Genomic DNA, 20,212 nt, shown 5'->3' on the forward strand with positions numbered 1-20,212 from the left:
GCTGACTGAACATAACATCCAACAGCAGTGCGTTTACAGCCTGTTCTGGTATATGTGTTTCTTTTCACCATGCATGCAGTACAGCTCTTGAATCTTGAGCCACTCTATTCAGGTCCAACAATTATTAAGAATATTGAAACATGCACACATTTACAGAAATGCAATATACAAGGCAAAAAGACTTTTGTATAATTCTAACGAACTTGAAAATCAATATTTCATATAACCAGTTTTATTCTTCAACACAGCCTGAACTCTCCTTTAATTCCTGTAAGTAGTTCTCAGGAATAAATCACCAGATGTCTTGAAGGACATTTAAAGCACTTCTTTGGATGCTGGCTGCCTTTTATTCTGTTCTCTGTCAGGATGGACAGAATAATTCATTAATGTTAATGTCCAGGCTCTGGGGAGGCCAATCCATGACTGATAGTGTTCCACTGTATTTTGTATTATCTGGTATAGTTTTACTGCATTGGCCACGTGTTTGGGGACATTGCTATTAGGGGTGCAACGATACACAAAATTCACGGTTTGGTTCGATACTTTGGTGTCACGGTTCGATATTTTTTCGATACAAAAAAATGTTCATGCCTTTTTAATTTGTCATTTATTAAAATTATAAATATATATTTTAACTCAAAAGTACAGTTTTTAAATTTAATGTTGCTGAAACAAAAGTAATTAAAAATATCTCAGGGCTCTCAAAATTTCAAAATCCCTGGTAGCCCTTCGGGCAGGGACTCTTCAGTTTTTGGTAGCCCAAAATAAATGTAAGTAGCCCGAATAAAAAAAGAGAGTAATTTTTGGATTGATGTTTTGTTTCCTTTACAATATTATACATTAAAGTATAATATTGTAAAGGAAACAAAACATTAATCAAAAAATTGTTGAAAAACAAATTACAACATTGTATAAAAATTACAATCATCAACTCAAATACTTGGTTCTAATTGAACAGAAATTTCTATGAACTTGTAAGAACTGTGTAGGACATGAATCAGTCTGTGTCAGATCCTGAATTTGAAATTTCCACCGAAGTCACGGGTAAGAGACAAGTGGAACCAAGATCTAGGCCATTTGCTTTTTGAAGTTTGCAAAGACTGCTAAATTTTGCCAGTGGTAGTTCACTCTTTGCAACATAGTACGCTGTTCTAAACAGATTTTTCAGGTTTATTTTTAGTATGTTATTTGCAATTGGTGTTTGTTCTGGGAAAGATATTGCAGACTGAGCAATAATGCATTTCTTGCATTTCTCATGGATTCTAATGGGGGCTTTTCTTAAAATGACTGGTCCCAGTAACAAAGGCGCTTGTCGACTCAGAAATCGAGAGAAAACCAACAACACACCCGGCAGAACATTATGTTGTTTACACGGGTGCACATAAGTGGTCCGCATGTGCGCATTCGCTGTCAAAATAAAAGACGCGCACCAGATAAGAAGTTGCAACGCGCGTTTGCGTCCATATAAAAAGCACTGTTTTTGTCCGCTAGAGTGGGATTTTCACGGCACATTCCGCACCACATCTCTGTGTGTTCATCATTTGTTTGAAGCCAGCTCACCTCCTGCAACCACTTTTCCGAGAATACGTGCTTCTTTTGTGGTTCGGACTCCTTCTGACATTTGTTTGGAGGTGGAGGAAGACCAAAGTAATTGCTTAAAGGAGCTTGCTTCTTCGACATCTTTAAGAGTTCTAAACAAATGTCTGTCCTCCTCCAGAAAATCTTATGTATGCAAACACGCGTTGCAACTTCATATCTTGTGCGCGTTTTTTTTAAAATTTTGACAGCGAATGCGCACCTGCGGACCACTTATGTGCAGCCCCGGTTATATAGCTCGTCATATTGCAGCCACAGAAATTCTTTTGTCCATGAAACCATAAAGCTGCACTTTCTTTTTGCCTTATAGTCTGATTTGTCATAACTTTTCCGTTTTGTGGTGAGCTTTTCTTTGGCTGTCACTTCTTCACCCTTACCTGTCTTATTTGGCTCAGCAGAACTAAAATATATATCCTGCTGCTTTTACACACGCACACACACACACACACACACACACACACACACACACACACACACACACACACACATAACAGTCAGCGATTCTCTGCGCGATCAACCTCTCATATGTTTAAGCTTGCTGCGGGAGATTTCACTTGTCATGTTTGCATAGTAAGCTAACGATTGATAAGACTATGTCAGAGGAATTGGTGCGCAAATTATCATCACTCACCAATCAGTACTATCGCTCTCTATACACAGTTCGCGCGATTGCAAAGTGAAAGCAAAAAACAAGCGCAAATTCAAACGCGATTTCAATATGTCACATATTGACAGTGGCTCACCGATGCCAATGACATAATTACCCAGCTACATTTCCGAAAGAATGCAAAAGCATTGACATATATTTTTCCTTCCTACAATAGCCCGACGGCCAGGGCAGAGATAGATTTTGGTAGCCCGACTGGAAAAATCGCTAGCCCCGGGACGTTGGGCTAGCGATTTTGCAAGCCCTGTATCTGATTGAGGAATCACTCATCTTTGGAAAAGAGAGTTTATTACAGAGAAATGGCTCTTTCCAAAATAAAAGCAATACTATACGCTTCTTCTGGGCTATATTCTCAGCAGCATATTGTAGCGGGTCAGGGCTGTTCGGGGTTCTGTTTGTACAGTTATGTTTTGTTTATGTTGCCATAGTGACGGGTGACGCCCTCTCACTGCGACGGTGTCCTTCCGGGGTCAGAGGGCGCCCTGTGTGTTGTTGTTGTTGTTGTTGCTGTGCGGTTGCCGCTCTGAGCAGTTAGCTAGCGGCAGTGTTCTTCTGCAGATGTCAATAAACGGCTGTGCTCCCTGGCTAGCTCACGGGAAGCAAGACCAAACGACACCTCCGTCTCCTCCTTGTCTGAGCTCGCCACATTGGTGTCAGAAGTGGGATGATGGTGGCACCCCATGTTCTGACCCGAGTGACTTTTCCCCCGCCGGTCGTGACCGGCCGGTGCGCCAAAAGAAGGCACCTGGACATTTGCAGGACTTTGTGTGGGGTAATGGGGTCGTCGGGGACGACTGACCCCTTAGGTGGGGGCTATGTAGCGGGTCAGGGCTGTTCGGGGTTCTGTTTGTACAGTTATGTTTTGTTTATGTTGCCATAGTGACAGGTGACGCCCTCTCGCTGCGACGGTGTGTCCTTCCGGGGTCAGAGGGCGCCCTGTGTGTTGTTGTTGTTGCTGCTGTGCGGTTGCCGCGCTGAGCAGTTAGCTAGCGGCAGTGTTCTTCTGCAGATGTCAATAAACGGCTGTGCTCCCTGGCTAGCTCACGGGAAGCAAGACCAAACGACACCTCTGTCTCCTCCTGAGCTCGCCACAATATTAAACATATCAGGTCCCCATAAGGAGAATCATGTGCTAACGGCTGTCTAAATGACTCGGGTAAAGTTTGTAGCATGCATGCTTGTTGTTTTTGTCTGCTTCCATTAGGATGATGTCGGCGTAAATGTGCAGTCATATTCGTTGTGTTCCCACCAGGCCCGGCCCTAACCAATCTGGCGCCCTAGGCAAGATTTTAGGTGGCGCCCCCCTACATCGGCAGTGTAGTGTATGTACTCACAAGAAACCGAATAGCTTTGTCTTTGACCTTTTTTTTTTTTACTTAAAGAAAGCAAATTCACAATCAGAATAATTAACAAGATAAAAAAAATATATGAATAAATAAATGAATACAAAAAATAAAAAATGAATATATGAAATACAATAAATTTTACATACATAAACACAATAAAACGTGTCAACAAGTTGGATAAAATAAATTAAAAATACAATATAAATAAGGCAACAGGAACACCGATTGATGCTGCTGCATCATGGCTGGGTTGTGCTGCTGATGCTGCATCACTGGTGGGTTGTGCTGCTGAAGTGGAGGCAGCAGCGGTAGATGTGGTAGATGGCCCAGGGGTGGGATTTAAAAACTTCAACAGTGCATCTGAAGAGAGGAGTATGTGACACCTATTAGATTATTCTGTTATTATATGTTACCTTATATATGTATTCAAAGTAGTTGAATTAGAATACTGCTGTAGATCACATTATACCCTTTAATATAGAGTGTGTGAGCTGTATGTAGTTTAGTTCTCATTATACTTTTGAGTTAACAGAACATATTCACATATTAGTTCATTAGATAAATGTGCATCACTCTGTATCCTTGATCTGCTGGGAATGTGTTACACTGTTTTCTTGACATGCTTAATTGTTGAATCATGAAGAGAAGGTTGTAAGCAGGAGACTCTGTGTCTAAAGACAGGGGAGATAGATAGACCACATTCCACACCCCCACCTTACAGAAAGCAGAGAAACAACTGCCGAGGTCATAACTTAGGCGCTGTAACAGAGAAAAAATGTGATGTTTTGGCTTTTACGACTAGCTGGGGGCCACTAGAGACTATAAAAAGCTGAGCAACCCGTCACCATTTTGAGACATGTGCCTGACCCTCTGGTAGCATCTCTCCCGTCCGGACGTTGTAATGCTCTGACTGTTGAATTGTATGGAAATAAATGATTGTTGATTGAGCATTTATACACCGAGTATTGTCCCTCCTTCAGCCCAAAGATTCAAAGAATTGGGAGATTTTAACAACTTGGTGCCGTGTGACCCGGATCTTTGGTGTGCTGAGGAGGTGCAGATTTGACCTTTGGTGAGATCGTGAGGCGAGGTGAACAGAGGACCGGTCCAAAAATAAAAAGGTAAGCACAGCCTGTTGTATTATAAATACCAAATGTGCATATTGGGCTTTCCAAATTAATCTGTTCACTGAGTCACATGTATTTTCACAGTAAATTTGTCGGTGTCTGGTTTTTGGCGCAAGATACTAACAACATAAGTTGAGGCTGAATTCCAGTGTGTTAAATAAACTGCTTCTACCGAGATACTAATAACATACTACGTTGGACTAGTTGCAGTAAACTGCTTCTACCGAGATACTAATAACATACTACGTTGGACTAGTTGCAGCCACTTTACCTTCCACATTTAATTTTGTCTAATACTGGCTTCTGTAGCAATAATACATTAGAATTTATTCTGAAGACGCGGCCATTAGTCCAGTACATTGAAGTCGAGGTTTGTTTATTTTGTTTATGGTGTCAGTGACGTCCTGGCTTTTGCCGGCTATGAAATAGAAGTTGATTTAAGGAAAAGCAGATGCTGGCTTCACGGTGCAGTTGAACACTGGCAACGCGAGAGCGAAACACGTCCGTAGGTTTGGTTTATGATACGGCGTGTTCCGGTGGTGCGGCCGTGAAGTGCAGTAGTGGTTGGTGCTAGTTTTAGTACATTTGATAGAGGTTTTGACGGTGGTTTGTGGCGTCAGTCGAGTTTTAAGGGCTGCGGTCATAATACAAAGTAAAATTTTAAGTACATAGCAACACCTGGTTTATGATGTCAGGTATAACTTCGGGGATGCAAGCATCACTTTTATGATGCGACTTTGCCCCGTTGTGGCGGTCATAAGCGCAGAGAAAGGGGTATCTTGGTCTATGGTGCAGTGTGCTTTAAGAAGATCTAATAGTTGAGCTCAGAGGTTTCTGTGTAAAATTCCCGCTGAGGAAAAGTGTTGTGTGTGAGTGTGAAGGCGCGCTCTGAGTGAGAGTGTGTGTGAAGCTGCGAAGCGCGCTCTGGGTGCTGTCTTGTGTGTAAAGCGCGCACTGAGTGAGAGTGTGAGTGAGGCGCGCTCTGAGTGTGTTTTTTGTGTGAAGTGTGAAGCGTGAACACAGTGACAGTGACGGTTGATGTGTTTGATTAGGAGGACATTAGAGCAAATACACATTTTAGGATCAAAGGTTGATGCCTAGTGTACCTGTGGAACATTTTGCCCTAGGAGTGGCGACCCTCCTGTTCGTGGACGCGCGGCCAGGACCGGCGGCGTCCGGGTGCCGAGGTGGTGACTTGGGGAGGTGAGGGCCCCCGCATAGCTACGGAAATAACACTGGAACGGCCGTGTAATCACGGGTTCACATTTATTCCGGACTAGAACAAGACACATTTTGCGAACAAAGGTTGAGTCTAGATTAGTAAAGAAATATAAAAAGGTTGAATTCCTCGTTTTAGTGGTTGAAATTGTTGTGTGCCTGTCCCCTGACGAGTGTGAAATTAAAATAAAGAGGGAATTTGGAGCCACATAGAGATAGACGGGCATAATTGGGTGTATTACTCTGTGGTGTAATAAAAATAAAAAGGAGAGATAGTAAGAGGTGTGCAGTGGAGAATTATGGAGGAGTACAGAGAGGAATGTGTTGGGAGACTGGCGTACAGTTTACGCTGTCAAGGTAGGCGGGTTGCCTGCTTATCTGTTTAACAGTGATGAAAATGAAATTAAATAAATCTCTTAGTGTGTTAATACAGGAAGCTGCGGACCTGGACCAACTGCCCCCACAAGCACAGCGGTCGAAGCAAAATTATAGGTAATGGGAACCACACCCAGCACGAATCAGCAGCTGTGAAAAAGACAGCAGCGAGGAGAGAATTAGAGGAGAAATTAAGAGAAGTTTTAACACATAAAATTGGGGCCAACGGACTTGTGGAGGTTGGGAAGGCGTCCGGAGCATCACAACAAAAAGGTGAAACAAAAACACACAAGCAGAGAAATCTGAGAGAAAGGCTCCTTTTAAGGTAACGCCTAGTTTGAGAAAAGATAAAATTAACCTGCTTTTATACAAATGCACACACATGCAATGAAGAAACAGCTTACACTCATGAACACGTGAAGATTTTCCAGCAAGGTTAAAGAAAAATTAACATACTTAAATGATGAAGTCTATACATTACTGACAAAGAAACCCTCTGGGTTGCAGGACAACAATTTAACTAAAAAAAAAAGAAAAAAGGAACACTGGTCTAACCAACCAGGCAAGACACAACAAATTTAGTGGTTAAAAGATTCAAATTGTGACATGTTCCCCCCCCTTCTCACCGTCTCTTCTCCCCTTTGGTTTTCTTTCTTTCTCTCCCCCTCTTTCTCTCATTCATTCCCCCTGTCCTATTTATTAAAAAAAAAAAAAAAAATGACAAAGGATGAACTGAAGCTCTGCCATCACGTAATGTCGCATACTGCTGTTTCTGATGTCATTTATAAAAAAAAAAAAAAAAAAAAAAAAAAATTGTGACATGTTTTCTGTTGATTGATTAATAAAAGTGATTACTGAATGAAAGAAAGTTCCTTTTTGGGCTTTTAAACATGATCTTAAGAATTTTAACATATACCGGTGTTGTCCTGTCAACTTGGTGGGTTAGGAGTTGATTATATCGGGAGACAAAAAACAAAAAAAGGGGGAGAGAAGGCTGACACAGGGCCTGGCCCCATTGTCTCCCCTCTGAATAACACAGCCAACACAACATCATTTTCCTGTTCGTTTGTTTTTGTTTTTTGTTTGTTTTTGTTTTGTTTTGTTTTTGTTTTTTCTATACATATTTAATTACAGGCTGCTTTGCCGGCCCTGAAAGCCGAGGCTGACTGGACTCCTGCTCTCCCCCATACGTGACACTGACCAAATGCTGCAACAGCTGGACCCACAACAACGACCTGAGAATGTCAACAGACCTGCAGGAATGTGATCTCAGGCAGCCGAGACGGAGAGCACTAAACCTAAGGCCCGTTTCACTACACGGGGGAAAATTCCCAGACTGCGTCAGCTGACAGAGCTGTGACGAGACGCCCGCCAAGCCCGAATGAAAAGTAAGGCCGAGCGAAAGAATGCTGACCTTGATAACTTTGCATTCACACTGTGCAGGACAGTGATGGACCAACACGGATGATCGGGTGGCGAAAAAGGGCGTGACCGAGACAAGAGGAGTAACTGAGGACAGAAGGCACCTCAGAATGGACAAAAACACAGAAGAAGATGCAGGTTTCACCTGCGGTGAACATCGACACTGGAGAAAGGACTGCCCCAATTGGGGTCAGAACCAGGACGGACTGAATTTTGAGCAGCAGCAGCAGCAATGGTCGCAAACAAACTGAAAAGGAGGGGGGCAGGACCCCAGGGCATGCTTCAGGCCGTGGTTTACCCAGAACACCAGAACAGGAAAGTGATGAACACAAACACCCACACAAACACACACATCTACATGCACTGACTCAGAATGAAGAGAAACAAACACACACACACACACACACACACACACACACACACACGTCTCCAAACACACAGATTCAGAATGAAGTGAAATACACACATGAACACGTGCACTCGTTGAGTGAGTGAGAAATGACACACACACACATACACACACACACACACATTGGAATGCTGATTCACTGAGAAGTGATCCACATACACACACACACACACACGCTGATGCAATGAAGAATGCTTTGCTTATGCTGATATGCAAAATGCTGCACACAAACATCCCAATGCATAATTTTTATGAGGAGCCATTGATTACTTAGAATGTGTTATATGTCACCTAGAAGGCATTTATGTAGATTTTAGGAATAAGCTCTAAAACGGTTTGGTTATGAAAACAATGTCTGTGCGTGATGTCTGTTTATGGCTCAAGGCCTTGACTGAATTCTTTGCTGTGCTTCACACAGCCCTGATGAGGAACAGTGGCACAGAGTGAAATTGATGAATTAATAGTGTAAGGTTAGGTTGGAGTACGGCATTTTCTGTGATTGAGTTTTAATTCAAGGAGGAACAAAAGGTGTTACGGCACCTGAGGTTCTCATTCCCACACAATATTGTCCCGGCAGGAAGCAAAATTTTCCTGTGAATTTCTGGTTGATTGTTTGGTTTTGTTTAGCGCTAGCTTGATTTTATCAGTGAGCTTTGGCTTGTGTTCTTTCTCGTAAGCGAGAGAGGATAGTTTTATGCTTGGACATGTCTGCAACGGGCCCTAGTTTGTGTTATTGTTGTTAGTGTTTTGTTGGTTATGTCTGTTTTCGTTTTGTTACAGTGCACTGAGATAAGAAAATCTGAGAGGTGTGATCCACCGGTGGTGATATGTTGATATTTTGTGAGTTTATGATTTAACAATCAGCTCTTTAAACCAGGCCTGAAAGATTGAAATTTAAAGCGCTATGAAATATTCTTACAAAAACAGTTGCAAAGTGTGCTTCTCCATGATTGTAATTGGCTTGGGAGAAATTCACTTATAGGGAACACTGAGAAGTTCTGAGTCTAAAAGGATTGCACCGAGTCAATCCGGCCCAAAAAACAACAAGGAATTGTTTTCCTTTAAAATGATGACGTCATCTTGCTGGTGATGGATGCTCGAATAGGTTGCGCGTGAGACTCCATTATCAGCAACATCTGGTATGAATGTGTGTGGAGGTATGCATGTGAATGGACTGTGATGGACTGACGACTAAAAGCTTTGACTGACTTGATACTGAGACAATGACTGCACCCACTTTAGGATTAGTAAATGCCAATAAACAATTCACCCAGCCGACAAGAGAAGGGTGGATGCTTCGCTTTGTTTTGTTTTTTCAGGAGCAGGAGGATAAGAGAGACTGGAGGAGGAGACTCTAGCTTCACATAAGTATGAACTGCAGACTTAACACTGTGGTTGCTGATTTTGAGTTACTGATGTTTGCATTAAGAAAACTGCTATATTAGCTGTGTTTTGATTAAGGTATCATGTTATATTATTGGGAATGCCAAATGCTACAGTGGAGATAACTATTGATATCACTCATGACTGGAATATGTTACTATTAACCACAGCAGGCCACTGTAAAAAAGTCAATTAAATTTTATAGAGGAAAATCGCCAAAATTTAACAATACCTATGAATGACTGGCCACATTCAGAATAGAGATATGCAATAATAAACATTGGTCCACGTGATTTAGGTTCTCACTTGAAATAGTAAGTTATTAAATGTAGAATATAATCGACAGGGACATTTGATAGGATGTGGTACTGAAAAAGAACAAGAGCAAAGTAAATAAAGAAAATATTGTGTTTAGTTTGGATAAATTCAAATTAAAATGTACCATTACACTCAGAGGATCAATATGGAATAAAACATATGCAAAATTTGTAGGAAGTACATGACTGATAACTGTTCTGTCCTGAGCGTTTGTTTCCAGAGCACCCACTTGACCACACCAACAGTTTCTCGCCACCGAGGAGGGGTACTTGCAAAAAGAATAAAATAAAAATCTGAGTTTAACAAAACATTTTAAATGTAAATATCAAGCTTACCTTTCTTTTTCCATGAAATGTGCTTGTGGGCACGCCAGCCATTTTGAAAAGGTGGGCAAAACAATTGGCAAGGCCACACCCCCACACGTGTGATATAATTTTAAAGGTACTGTTGCCCTCTCTAAGAAACATCAGGACTTAGAGGAGTGGCAAGTAGAGTATGCGAGCTACAAGCAAAAACTAAAATGTGTACTACAGTGTGCAAAAATGAAATACTGGGTCATCAGGGGGACATGAGGGACATTTATAAAACTAAAAGTCCCACTAACCTTAAAGTGCACTTGAAAAGCTCACACAAGAAGGCTAACCTAGCTTACCTAGAAGACCTCATCAGGGGGAGCACACTCCCCCTCCTTGAAGAGCTCACCCACTCAACCCGCATCCCCAGAAAACAGCTAACCCCAGATAAGGCAGCGTGATGTATCCCGAGACAACAGGACTGGGACATCTAAATAAAGGTGTGAAACAATCGCCTTCAAAAGGTTATCAATTCACTTCAACCAAAATTAGGACCACTCGGTGCGGCAAGAGTTAATAGTTATTAGTCTCAACACCCAAGGATAACCAGAAGAGCATGACTGATATGATGGAACTGGGATTTTGTTACACTTAATTTTTGCAAAACACAAATAAAACTAAATTGAAACTAAGGATTTTCAGAAAATAAAAACTACACTAAACTAGCAAAGAATTGGTAAAAACTAATTACAACTGGTAAAAATTGAAAATCTGGAGTCGAAACTAAATAAAAATAACAACTAATGGAAATGGCGAAAAGTTTAAAACCCTGGTGCAGAGATTGGCAAATCTGACCAGGAAACGTTATAAAATGGATTGTCAGGATAGTCAGCGTTAAAGCCACTTTTGACAGTCCATACTAGGATGGCATTGGACATCTTCGGGGCGGAAGAGGGTTGGTGTGACCAAGGTGTGGTTTGGCTTGTTGTATGTACATTTCAAAATGTTACAGCTCTGGATGGACCAGTTACCAGGGCATGGAAGGATGACAGACTTTATTACATGAGGAGAAGGGACATTTTCGGGATCGAAGATCCTCAGGGATGACAAGGCTGGAGCAACGGTACTCGAGAGAAGAATTTCTGATACTTTCTGAGATATGATGTCACCAACCTTCTCTTTTAATTGTCTAGCTCCAATGAATTGACACATGGGAGTGTGTCAAAAAAGGGGGAAGTTGAGTCCGAACATCAAACAATGGTTTTATGAACATCTTATGAAGTTATTTCTGTGTTTAATAAATTAGCTATGGTAAAACTTAAGCTTATAATGTGTTAGACTTAGAAAGGGTTCACTAATTTTTGATTTCTTTTACACACACATAGATTATGATTAGAATAAGTCCTGAACATAATATTTTAAACCAAATTTGAATCATTAGAACAACAATGGATAACAATATTAGATTATCAAGGCTAGGGAGAGAGGTGTTTTGGTTTTCTGTCTCTTGCAGAGAAAGGAACAGACACCAGACGGGGACACGGAGAGGTGAGGACCCTTCACAGCAGAGACAGATGTAGGGACTGCCGAGACAGCAACTGGGGTCAAGTGTCATGGCGTTTGGGCTCCTGGAGAACATGGATCCCACAAACACAGCAATAACCATGAAGGGGTTGGCGAAAACCAGGAACACCAGACCAACGAGGTTCAAGAGGCTCTTGGCAAAAAGGGGGACACGCCGGTGAACCCAAAACACACAGATCCTTGTTTGAAATCGGGGCAGAATAATCCCCAGAACTGTGCAATGACTAAAGGGTGGTCTAACCCCGGAGGTCGAAGAAAGAAGCTGAGAATCACCCAACTGGAAGACACTGGTAGCTGCAGCAATAAAAATAAAGGTTAAAAGCTCCTTAGACAGAGGTTCTAGTCTAAGTACATTTGAAAGGTATAAGGGGGCATTAAAATGGGAGTGGAAAACTGGAGCACCAAAATAAAGCTGTGGGAGAATTGGGGAGTGATGGGAGAGTCATCTGTAACTGCTGTTATGGTTGTAAATCTAACTTTGCTGGCATCTGAACTGCGTGAACACAGAGGTCATCCCACATATGGTCCACCCGTTAAAGGGGGACAGAGGGCCTCAGGATCAAAAAAACTTGGACCTTGCGACCCTGGAGTGCATGTTGTAAGTGATCTCTTTCAGAGATCAAAAGGGGGAATTATTAGATTATTCTGTTATTATATGTTACCTTATATATGTAATCAAAGTAGTTGAATTAGAATACTGCTGTAGATCACATTATACCCTTTAATATAGAGTGTGTGAGCTGTATGTAGTTTAGTTCTCATTATACTTTTGAGTTAACAGAACATATTCACATATTAGTTCATTAGATAAATGTGCATCACTCTGTATCCTTGATCTGCTGGGAATGTGTTACACTGTTTTCTTGACATGCTTAATTGTTGAATCATGAAGAGAAGGTTGTAAGCAGGAGACTCTGTGTCTAAAGACAGGGGAGATAGATAGACCACATTCCACACCCCCACCTTACAGAAAGCAGAGAAACAACTGCCGAGGTCATAACTTAGGCGCTGTAACAGAGAAAAAATGTGATGTTTTGGCTTTTACGACTAGCTGGGGGCCACTAGAGACTATAAAAAGCTGAGCAACCCGTCACCATTTTGAGACATGTGCCTGACCCTCTGGTAGCATCTCTCCCGTCCGGACGTTGTAATGCTCTGACTGTTGAATTGTATGGAAATAAATGATTGTTGATTGAGCATTTATACACCGAGTATTGTCCCTCCTTCAGCCCAAAGATTCAAAGAATTGGGAGATTTTAACACACCACTGAGTATTAAAGTCTAATAATAAAAACATATGATTCCAGGAATAAAATGAAATGATATAATATAAATGAAAAACCAAAGAGATATATGTATGATGTTAACTGATATGCAAATTAGATTAGATTCAATTTATTGTCATCATTACAGTGAAATGCTGAATAGCAGAATGCAAAGTAACAGTATAATATCATATGAGAATGTTATGTTATGATTATCTTTGACCGAATCACAGCAGTGCTCATATTAAAAAACAGCATTCCCTCTCATGTGATATTGCTTAATTAACATTAATGATGTGCACTTTAACAACTAGGCTTACAACTATAATATATACAGGGGTGGAAAAGTGACTATTACCTGCAGGGTAAACGTTAGCTAACCAGAAGGCAATAACAATGTAAACAAAAAACACCTGCTTAAAAGTTGAATACAAATGAGGAATGGTGGGAAAGGTGGGAGTACTGTAATTACCTAACGTTACATTATTCTTTTCCATAACAATTTAGCCCCCTCCACAATATTAACTGACGTTAAAACAGTTAACTAGCTATTTATTGATTAGCAATTAGCGAATCATGTAACATTAGCTTAATGCTAAAAATTTAGGTTACTATCACATTCAGACAAATAATTTCATGTAGGCTAACGTTACCTACCTCTGTCTTTTTCTCGTTTCTCCTCCTCTTCTTTTCTCTTTTTTCTTCTCTGGGCACCTGACAGTTTTGGCCGTTTTGACATCTTGTGTTGATTTTTTGATGTGGTGACGTCCAAAAGGAACCATGATACGGGAAGGGAGGGGGCGCACCGTGCGGGGAGGGGGGGGGGGCGTAATGTTGTAACAAATAATATTTCTAGTAAATAAGCTTTACTTTGCATTTTAATTAACGTGGGATTATTTTTTGTATTTAGGAATAATAGTACCAACTTTTTTTTTCTTTCAACATTTGTGGCACTGGCGTGGCGCCTCCTGATGGACGGCGCCCTTAGCATTTGCCTATACGGCCTATGCCACGGGCCGGCCCTGGTTCCCACTAGTGCTGTCAGCGTTAATTTCGTTGAAATGACGTTAACGCCACAACACGGCAAATCTCCCTTAACGAGCTACCCCTGATCGCCCGTGCGTGGGGCTAGACGGCCAACACGTTAACGAGCTAACTGCGCTAACACACTAGTTCCCACTAGGGTTGCCAACCGTCCCTTAAAAAACGGAATCGTCCCGTATTGAGCTAATAAGGGACGCACTTTGTCCCGTAATACAGTGAGAATCAAAAGTAGTCTATAAATGTTAATGGAATTAACGCTTTGTTGGAAAACATAATTCCCAGCCCCTCTCCTGCTTTGTGACCAATGAGCTGACAGCACACTTATGACAATTTGAGTATGACAATTCAGATTACCGCTTATCTCATTGGTCGAGGAAAGGTCGCTTACGGAGAAAATACCGGAAGACAACAGATGACCACAACAAGAAGCATGGCCAACAGGGAAACAAACGCCGACACTGCGGTGCAAGTCTCTGACGACAGTACACCTAAAGCTGGGCAGACACTGTGCGATTTTCAAACTGCACGATTGACTCGCAGGGGTTATAAGTTTGTAGGTCACGATGCAGGGTCTCACACTATACCGCCCGATGCTCTGATGCGACCTGAGTGCTCACACTGTGCCTCCATAAAATGAAGGTTATAACAGAAAATCTGTCACTCTCTCTCTCTCAGTCTTTCACTCACACAGACACGCACACCACCACCATCAACTTTGCTAAATTTCTAATGAAAAACATTGATCAGGCAGCTGTGATTGAGCAGCAGTGTAGATCCAACTATTTTCACGGTTGTTGTGGTCGTGATAATTTTGTGATGCCACATCGAAAAGGCTCGGATGAGCTTTTCAAAGTTCTACAAGTGCCTCCATCGCTTGTGTCCAGATCACACGCTGCACAGCCGTGCTGCTCCGTCTTTTTCACCGACGGTTACGTGTTTGCGCGTGAGCAGTGTGAGCAGCTGCGGTGACACCCTCACGAGCGATTGATGATCGGGAGCTGCTCGAGGTGTTAATCGCTTCTCGTTACCCCACGTATACTACACGATGCACGATGAAGGCCAAAATTGGGCCGATCACCAAATCGGTCGCATGACTCAAAAATCGGCTCAAAATGGGCCAAAAGTCGCACAATATAAGCCCAGCATTAGAGCAGCAATGTTTGTTCCCCTCAGAGAAAGAAAAAATAGGCTGCAAAAGTACAGGGAGGAATGGGAAAAGGGAAACACCTGGCTGGAAAAGTGCACGATAACATCTATAAAGCGCACTGCACTGTGTGCCGGCATACTTTTTCCATAGGCATGCTTCTAATGGTGGGCACATGAAGAACATGAGGGGCGTGAAAGCTCGGGGAACCCTTAACCAATTTCTTGTCCACCTGGCCACGGCAGAAGCAGATATGGTATGTAAACACTGGTTTGTATTTTTAAACCCTCTGGTTAAGGTTAATATGGGCATGTGCAGTGAATAGCAGCGCTATGTGGCCAGAAATGTGATAATATAATTTATTTTGTGTAATAAACAACTGCAAGGATAGATGATTACAACAAATAGATGACTAATACATAAAAGTAATACATAGATGAATAATGATGATGAGTTATGATGCGTAATCATGGGAACAAGTGGGTTTACAAACAGGAGCAGCTGATTAGCATTAGAAAAGCTGAAATAATACCTCAACTGAAGCCAATTGTACTAAATGCACTATATGTGCACAGTTACAAGAATATTTTTCGTTCTATTGTTTTCTATTAATTTATATAATTTTAAGTTAAGCAGGACAGAGTTCTTTTAAAGAAAGATTTACTTATATTCTCAAAAGTTAAGCATGACAGGCTTCTGTTTAAGAAAGAGACCTGTTTTACTGTGTTAATGTTGTCATTTTGAGCTAAAAATAAATGGCTAAATGATCATTTGTTTCCCATATGGTCATATCACAAAGAATATGCATCTGCTCAAATCAAATTCAAGTCAAATGGTTAAAAAATAATTTCACACACAAAAAAAAAGAGCTACCACACTGGGAAGGGTAAAGACAACTGGGTTGCCCGGCCCTGGCCACGAGGTGTCCCTTATTTATTTTTCAGGGAGTTGGCAACCCTAGTTCCCACCCATGTAATTGAGCATTGCGTGGCACATCCAACATACTGTTTTACTTTAGTCCATGATGCGCTTACCTTCAGAGTCATACGTCACATGAAAACCAAAATAATTCCAAACGCCAGATCTGAATGAGGGTGGGGGAGGTTCAATTTGCCATGTTGCAAGGAGAGCTTAACTTCTGTCTCGCTAGCTTGCCCTGCGCTCTTCCTTCTGACTATGCTGTCTGTGTTGAACGCTCAGTGGATCTGAGCTCGACAGTGCAGCCTAGGCGGAGTAGTCGAACGCAAATCCACTGAGCGCTCAACACAGACAGCATTGTCAGAAGGAAAGTTGATAAAATAAATTACAAATTTTGTATTGTTCGATACATATGCGTACCGAACCGAAAGCACTGTATCGAACGGTTCAATATCGATACGAGTATCGTTGCACCCCTAATTGCTATGTTGAAAAAAGAAGTTGCTGGAAATCAGATGCTTTCCAGACAGATAGTTGAATAGTTCATCAAAATCTGATCATACTTTTCTGTGGTGAGAACTAAATCAATTTTGCGAAGATCCTCAACACTACTGGGTTAAATGCAGGCCAAAACAATGACATACCCTCCAACGTCTTTTACAGATGGGTGTAGATACTCATTGTTGACCTCTCTTGACCTCCTCTGTATATACTGACCAAGGTTTGAACCAAAACTTTCAAATTTGGATCCATCACTCCAGAAGACCCACTGCACTGATTTTCATTCCAGTTCTTCTCTGATTTGGCATGCCGCAACATTTTCTGCCTTTCCTTAGACTGGCTTCTTGAAAGCCATCCTTCCACTGAAATCATTTCTGATGAGATTTTAGCGAACACCAGATGCATCAACTGAAGGGTTTGCTGCATCTCTCAGGTCTTGTGTCAGGTTTTTGCTGGACTCTTTTTATTTTTAAGTATATGGCATTCAGATACTGTAGATAGTTTTTTTTTTTTAGGCCTGCCAGTTCTTGTTTTGTCCTCCTCATGTCCAGTTTCCCCTCCCAAAAAAATGTAAGGACACTACACATCATGCTGATATATGCCACGTTTTTGGCTAATAGCTCCTTGAGAACCAAACTGCTGGTATAAAAATACAATATTATGTTTGTGAAAATATGCTGTCTTTTTATTTTATCCTTGAATCATTCATATGTCAGTATTAAGTGGGTAACGTACAAAAACATTTCTCTGAAAATGGTCAGACAAGGACAGTACTGAAAATGAGTAAAAAAGCAGCCAAAGTCAAACTTTGAGAGACCACAAGAATATCCAAGTTAGACTGATTCATTGGAAGCAAAATATGACAGATATATCCTATCAGGACCTAGGGACTTCTAGTCCATTGTTCATTGTTCACTGTCTTTTTTCCATCTCATCTATATAATGCAAAAACAAGTGATGTGTTAGGAACTCAAGCTAAGTCCTCCATGGCCTGTTTCATGGCCAGGTCTGGAAAAGTAGTAAACGACTTATGCTACAAGATACACAGACCTCGCAGGTCTTTAAAATGGGATAATGTTTCTCTGCAGTCAATATTGCTTTTGCCAGCTTAAGGCTCAGTCCATTCAGTCTTCTATAATGAGTGACAAAATTTCTTCATCTGTAGCACAAAACTGAAACATGTTACTGGCATAGTTTGGATACTATATTCATTTTCTGTAGTGTTGTCTTCAGGACTAAGAAATGCTGCTTTATATGCTATTATATTACATATTTAAAACACAACACAAAAGGGGCTAAAGCCTCTGTAACATCAGCTTTCAATACATCCAGACTTTCATTATATATATAGTGTTTCACTCAGTATATTCAAGTTGCATTCAATGTATTCAGACTTTCATTCAATGTATTTGAATTTCACTGAATACACCCAGACTTTAATTTCATACTGTGTATTCAAGTTTCTTTCAGTATATTCAAGGTTCAATCAATCAACATATTCAGATTTTTATTCTTTTATATATATATATATATATATATATATATATATATATATATATATATATATATATATATATATATATATATATAATTGCACCATAAAGAGGGAAACACAGATAGATAATAATAATAATAATGATAATAATAATGATAATAATAATAATAATAATAATAATAATAATGGATTGCATTTACGTAGCGCTTTTCGAGACCCTCAAAGCGCTTATGTAGATCTCTACAATCTAAGACTTGATAAAAAAATAGAATACATACCTGATATTTACAATGTGAACTGTGCCATCATTAACATGATTTAATGTAGTAATCCATGTAACCTCTTCCTCTTCATTACAGCAAAAAGCATACTGAAACATTAATAGGGAGCTTCATGGGCTTTTTATTTCATTACAGAATATTTGTCTTTCGAGAGCAAAAATGACAAAATATACTTATTCAGACAATACACAATAAATTTAACCTACCTGTAAGATTCCATCGAGGATGAAGAGTTTCATGAAAAAGAAATCACCGTTAACAGGTCCTTGGTCCACATATAGTATAGTTCCTTGGGCCACAGTGGTTTGAAATCTCACAGTTATGTTGTTGAGAGTGCTGAGGTCAATACCTGGAAACTCCAGGTATGAACTCCCAAAATAATGAAGGTAGCTTGAATCTAGGACATAAAAAAGAAAGACAGATCAATTGGGAGGAAAAGGTAAAGGACTGAAGTTTCCTGTAAATTCCACTGAGAATCTCGACTGATCCCTGAAAAGAGAATTCAGCTTTTCATTTGGTTCCTCTACAGGGAGGTTTAGTGCATGGAGTAGGATAAAGAAAAGGCCCTTAACAATTTTAAAGATTCAGAATGTGACACCTGAGCAGGGCAAGTGGTTGCGCCACTTCTACTACGGACTTCCTGTTTTTTCTGCCTATGTTGCTTCACGAATGTAGATGCAATCTTTATCCATCAATTGATCTTGGAAATATGGATGGAATACATTAAAAAGAGATGAGAGGACAGTCAAAAAAAGATGCAAAAAGTGAATAATTACTATTTTGAAAGCAGATGAAAAGACTTTAAGGACTCTTCAAATATTTTCTCTTTCGCTCACTGTACACTCATACTATAAATAGTCTTATTTGCCAAAAAGCTGTGAAGCATGCAAATGGCACTAGATTAGGTGAAAAAGGAGTCTTGGCTGAAATGAACATATTCATACAAGTTTATTACATGCCTCATTTTATAGTGGAATAACTTGGCTTATATCATCCATGAGAATGGGCAATTATGGGGTATTTCAGTAAAAGTTCCACTGCCCGCAAGCTTATTGGGGGTAGTGACGCTGACAACTTTAAAAGACTGACTGAGACTGCAATTGGAGAAAAGCATTAGGGTGCTCATGCTCAATATATTTCTCATTTGAAGGAAATATTGGAATTTGTTGCAGAAAAGTCAAAGCCGAGAGCCTGTTAAAATGAAAGGCGTTACTGGATGCACCTGTCTCATACTCTATTGGCTCTCATCTTAGTTTAAGAAAAATATTATACATATAAAATTTTAAACCAGAGAAATCAGACACTCCTTTAAAGTTGTTGCAATGATTAATCGGGCAGTTGCAAGTGAGACCTTTATCAATATTTGTTAGACGTCAAGTCCTAATAGGCCAGACCTCCTTTGATCTGACAGCTTGCCCCTTAGGACATTTGGCAAACAAGCTAACCTAAATACCTCCATTTTCTTTCAAGAGAAGTATGGCCAATACCCTGAGGAAAAACACACGATAACATAAAGTAGGAATTATAAGGAACAGACCTACTGCGGTGTGTGAATTAATGAGGATAAATGCATGCAGCAACAATGCGGTGCTGTCTACTGCTTCATTCCTGACAATAGGGTTTGCCAATGCTGATGATGGAAAATTACCCCTCAGAGACAAAGCTATTCATTAATTTTAAAGCCTTGTTTAGTCTGATGTAGTCTTTGATGCAGTCTGAGGCTGCTGCCAGGAGGCAGTATCACGCCTCATTAGCAGTTAGCTTCAGTCTTTTCCTTCAAAGGTCTCCTGTTTTTACCACTACCCTACACTCTCATACCAGATGTT

General features: G+C 40.6%; 1 protein-coding gene across 2 annotated transcripts in view; it reads right to left on the reverse strand.

The window, feature by feature from the left end:
* eys (EGF-like photoreceptor maintenance factor) overlaps positions 1 to 20,212 on the reverse strand; it is a 166,182-nt gene that overhangs the window by 67,826 nt on the left and 78,144 nt on the right. For both annotated transcript variants that reach the window (XM_085368758.1, XM_085368757.1), the window contains 2 exons: positions 18,593 to 18,783; positions 18,384 to 18,475 (listed from right to left, as the gene is read on the reverse strand). In XM_085368758.1, the coding sequence (XP_085224884.1) occupies positions 18,384 to 18,475; positions 18,593 to 18,783 (283 nt within the window). The remainder of the gene's footprint in view (positions 1 to 18,383; positions 18,476 to 18,592; positions 18,784 to 20,212) is intronic.

Source organism: Diplotaxodon limnothrissa, linkage group LG13 (genome assembly GCF_057381915.1).
Source record: "Diplotaxodon limnothrissa isolate DT_005_m linkage group LG13, D_limnothrissa_male_GT1.1, whole genome shotgun sequence".
In the NCBI taxonomy this organism is placed as follows: Eukaryota; Metazoa; Chordata; class Actinopteri; order Cichliformes; family Cichlidae; genus Diplotaxodon; species Diplotaxodon limnothrissa.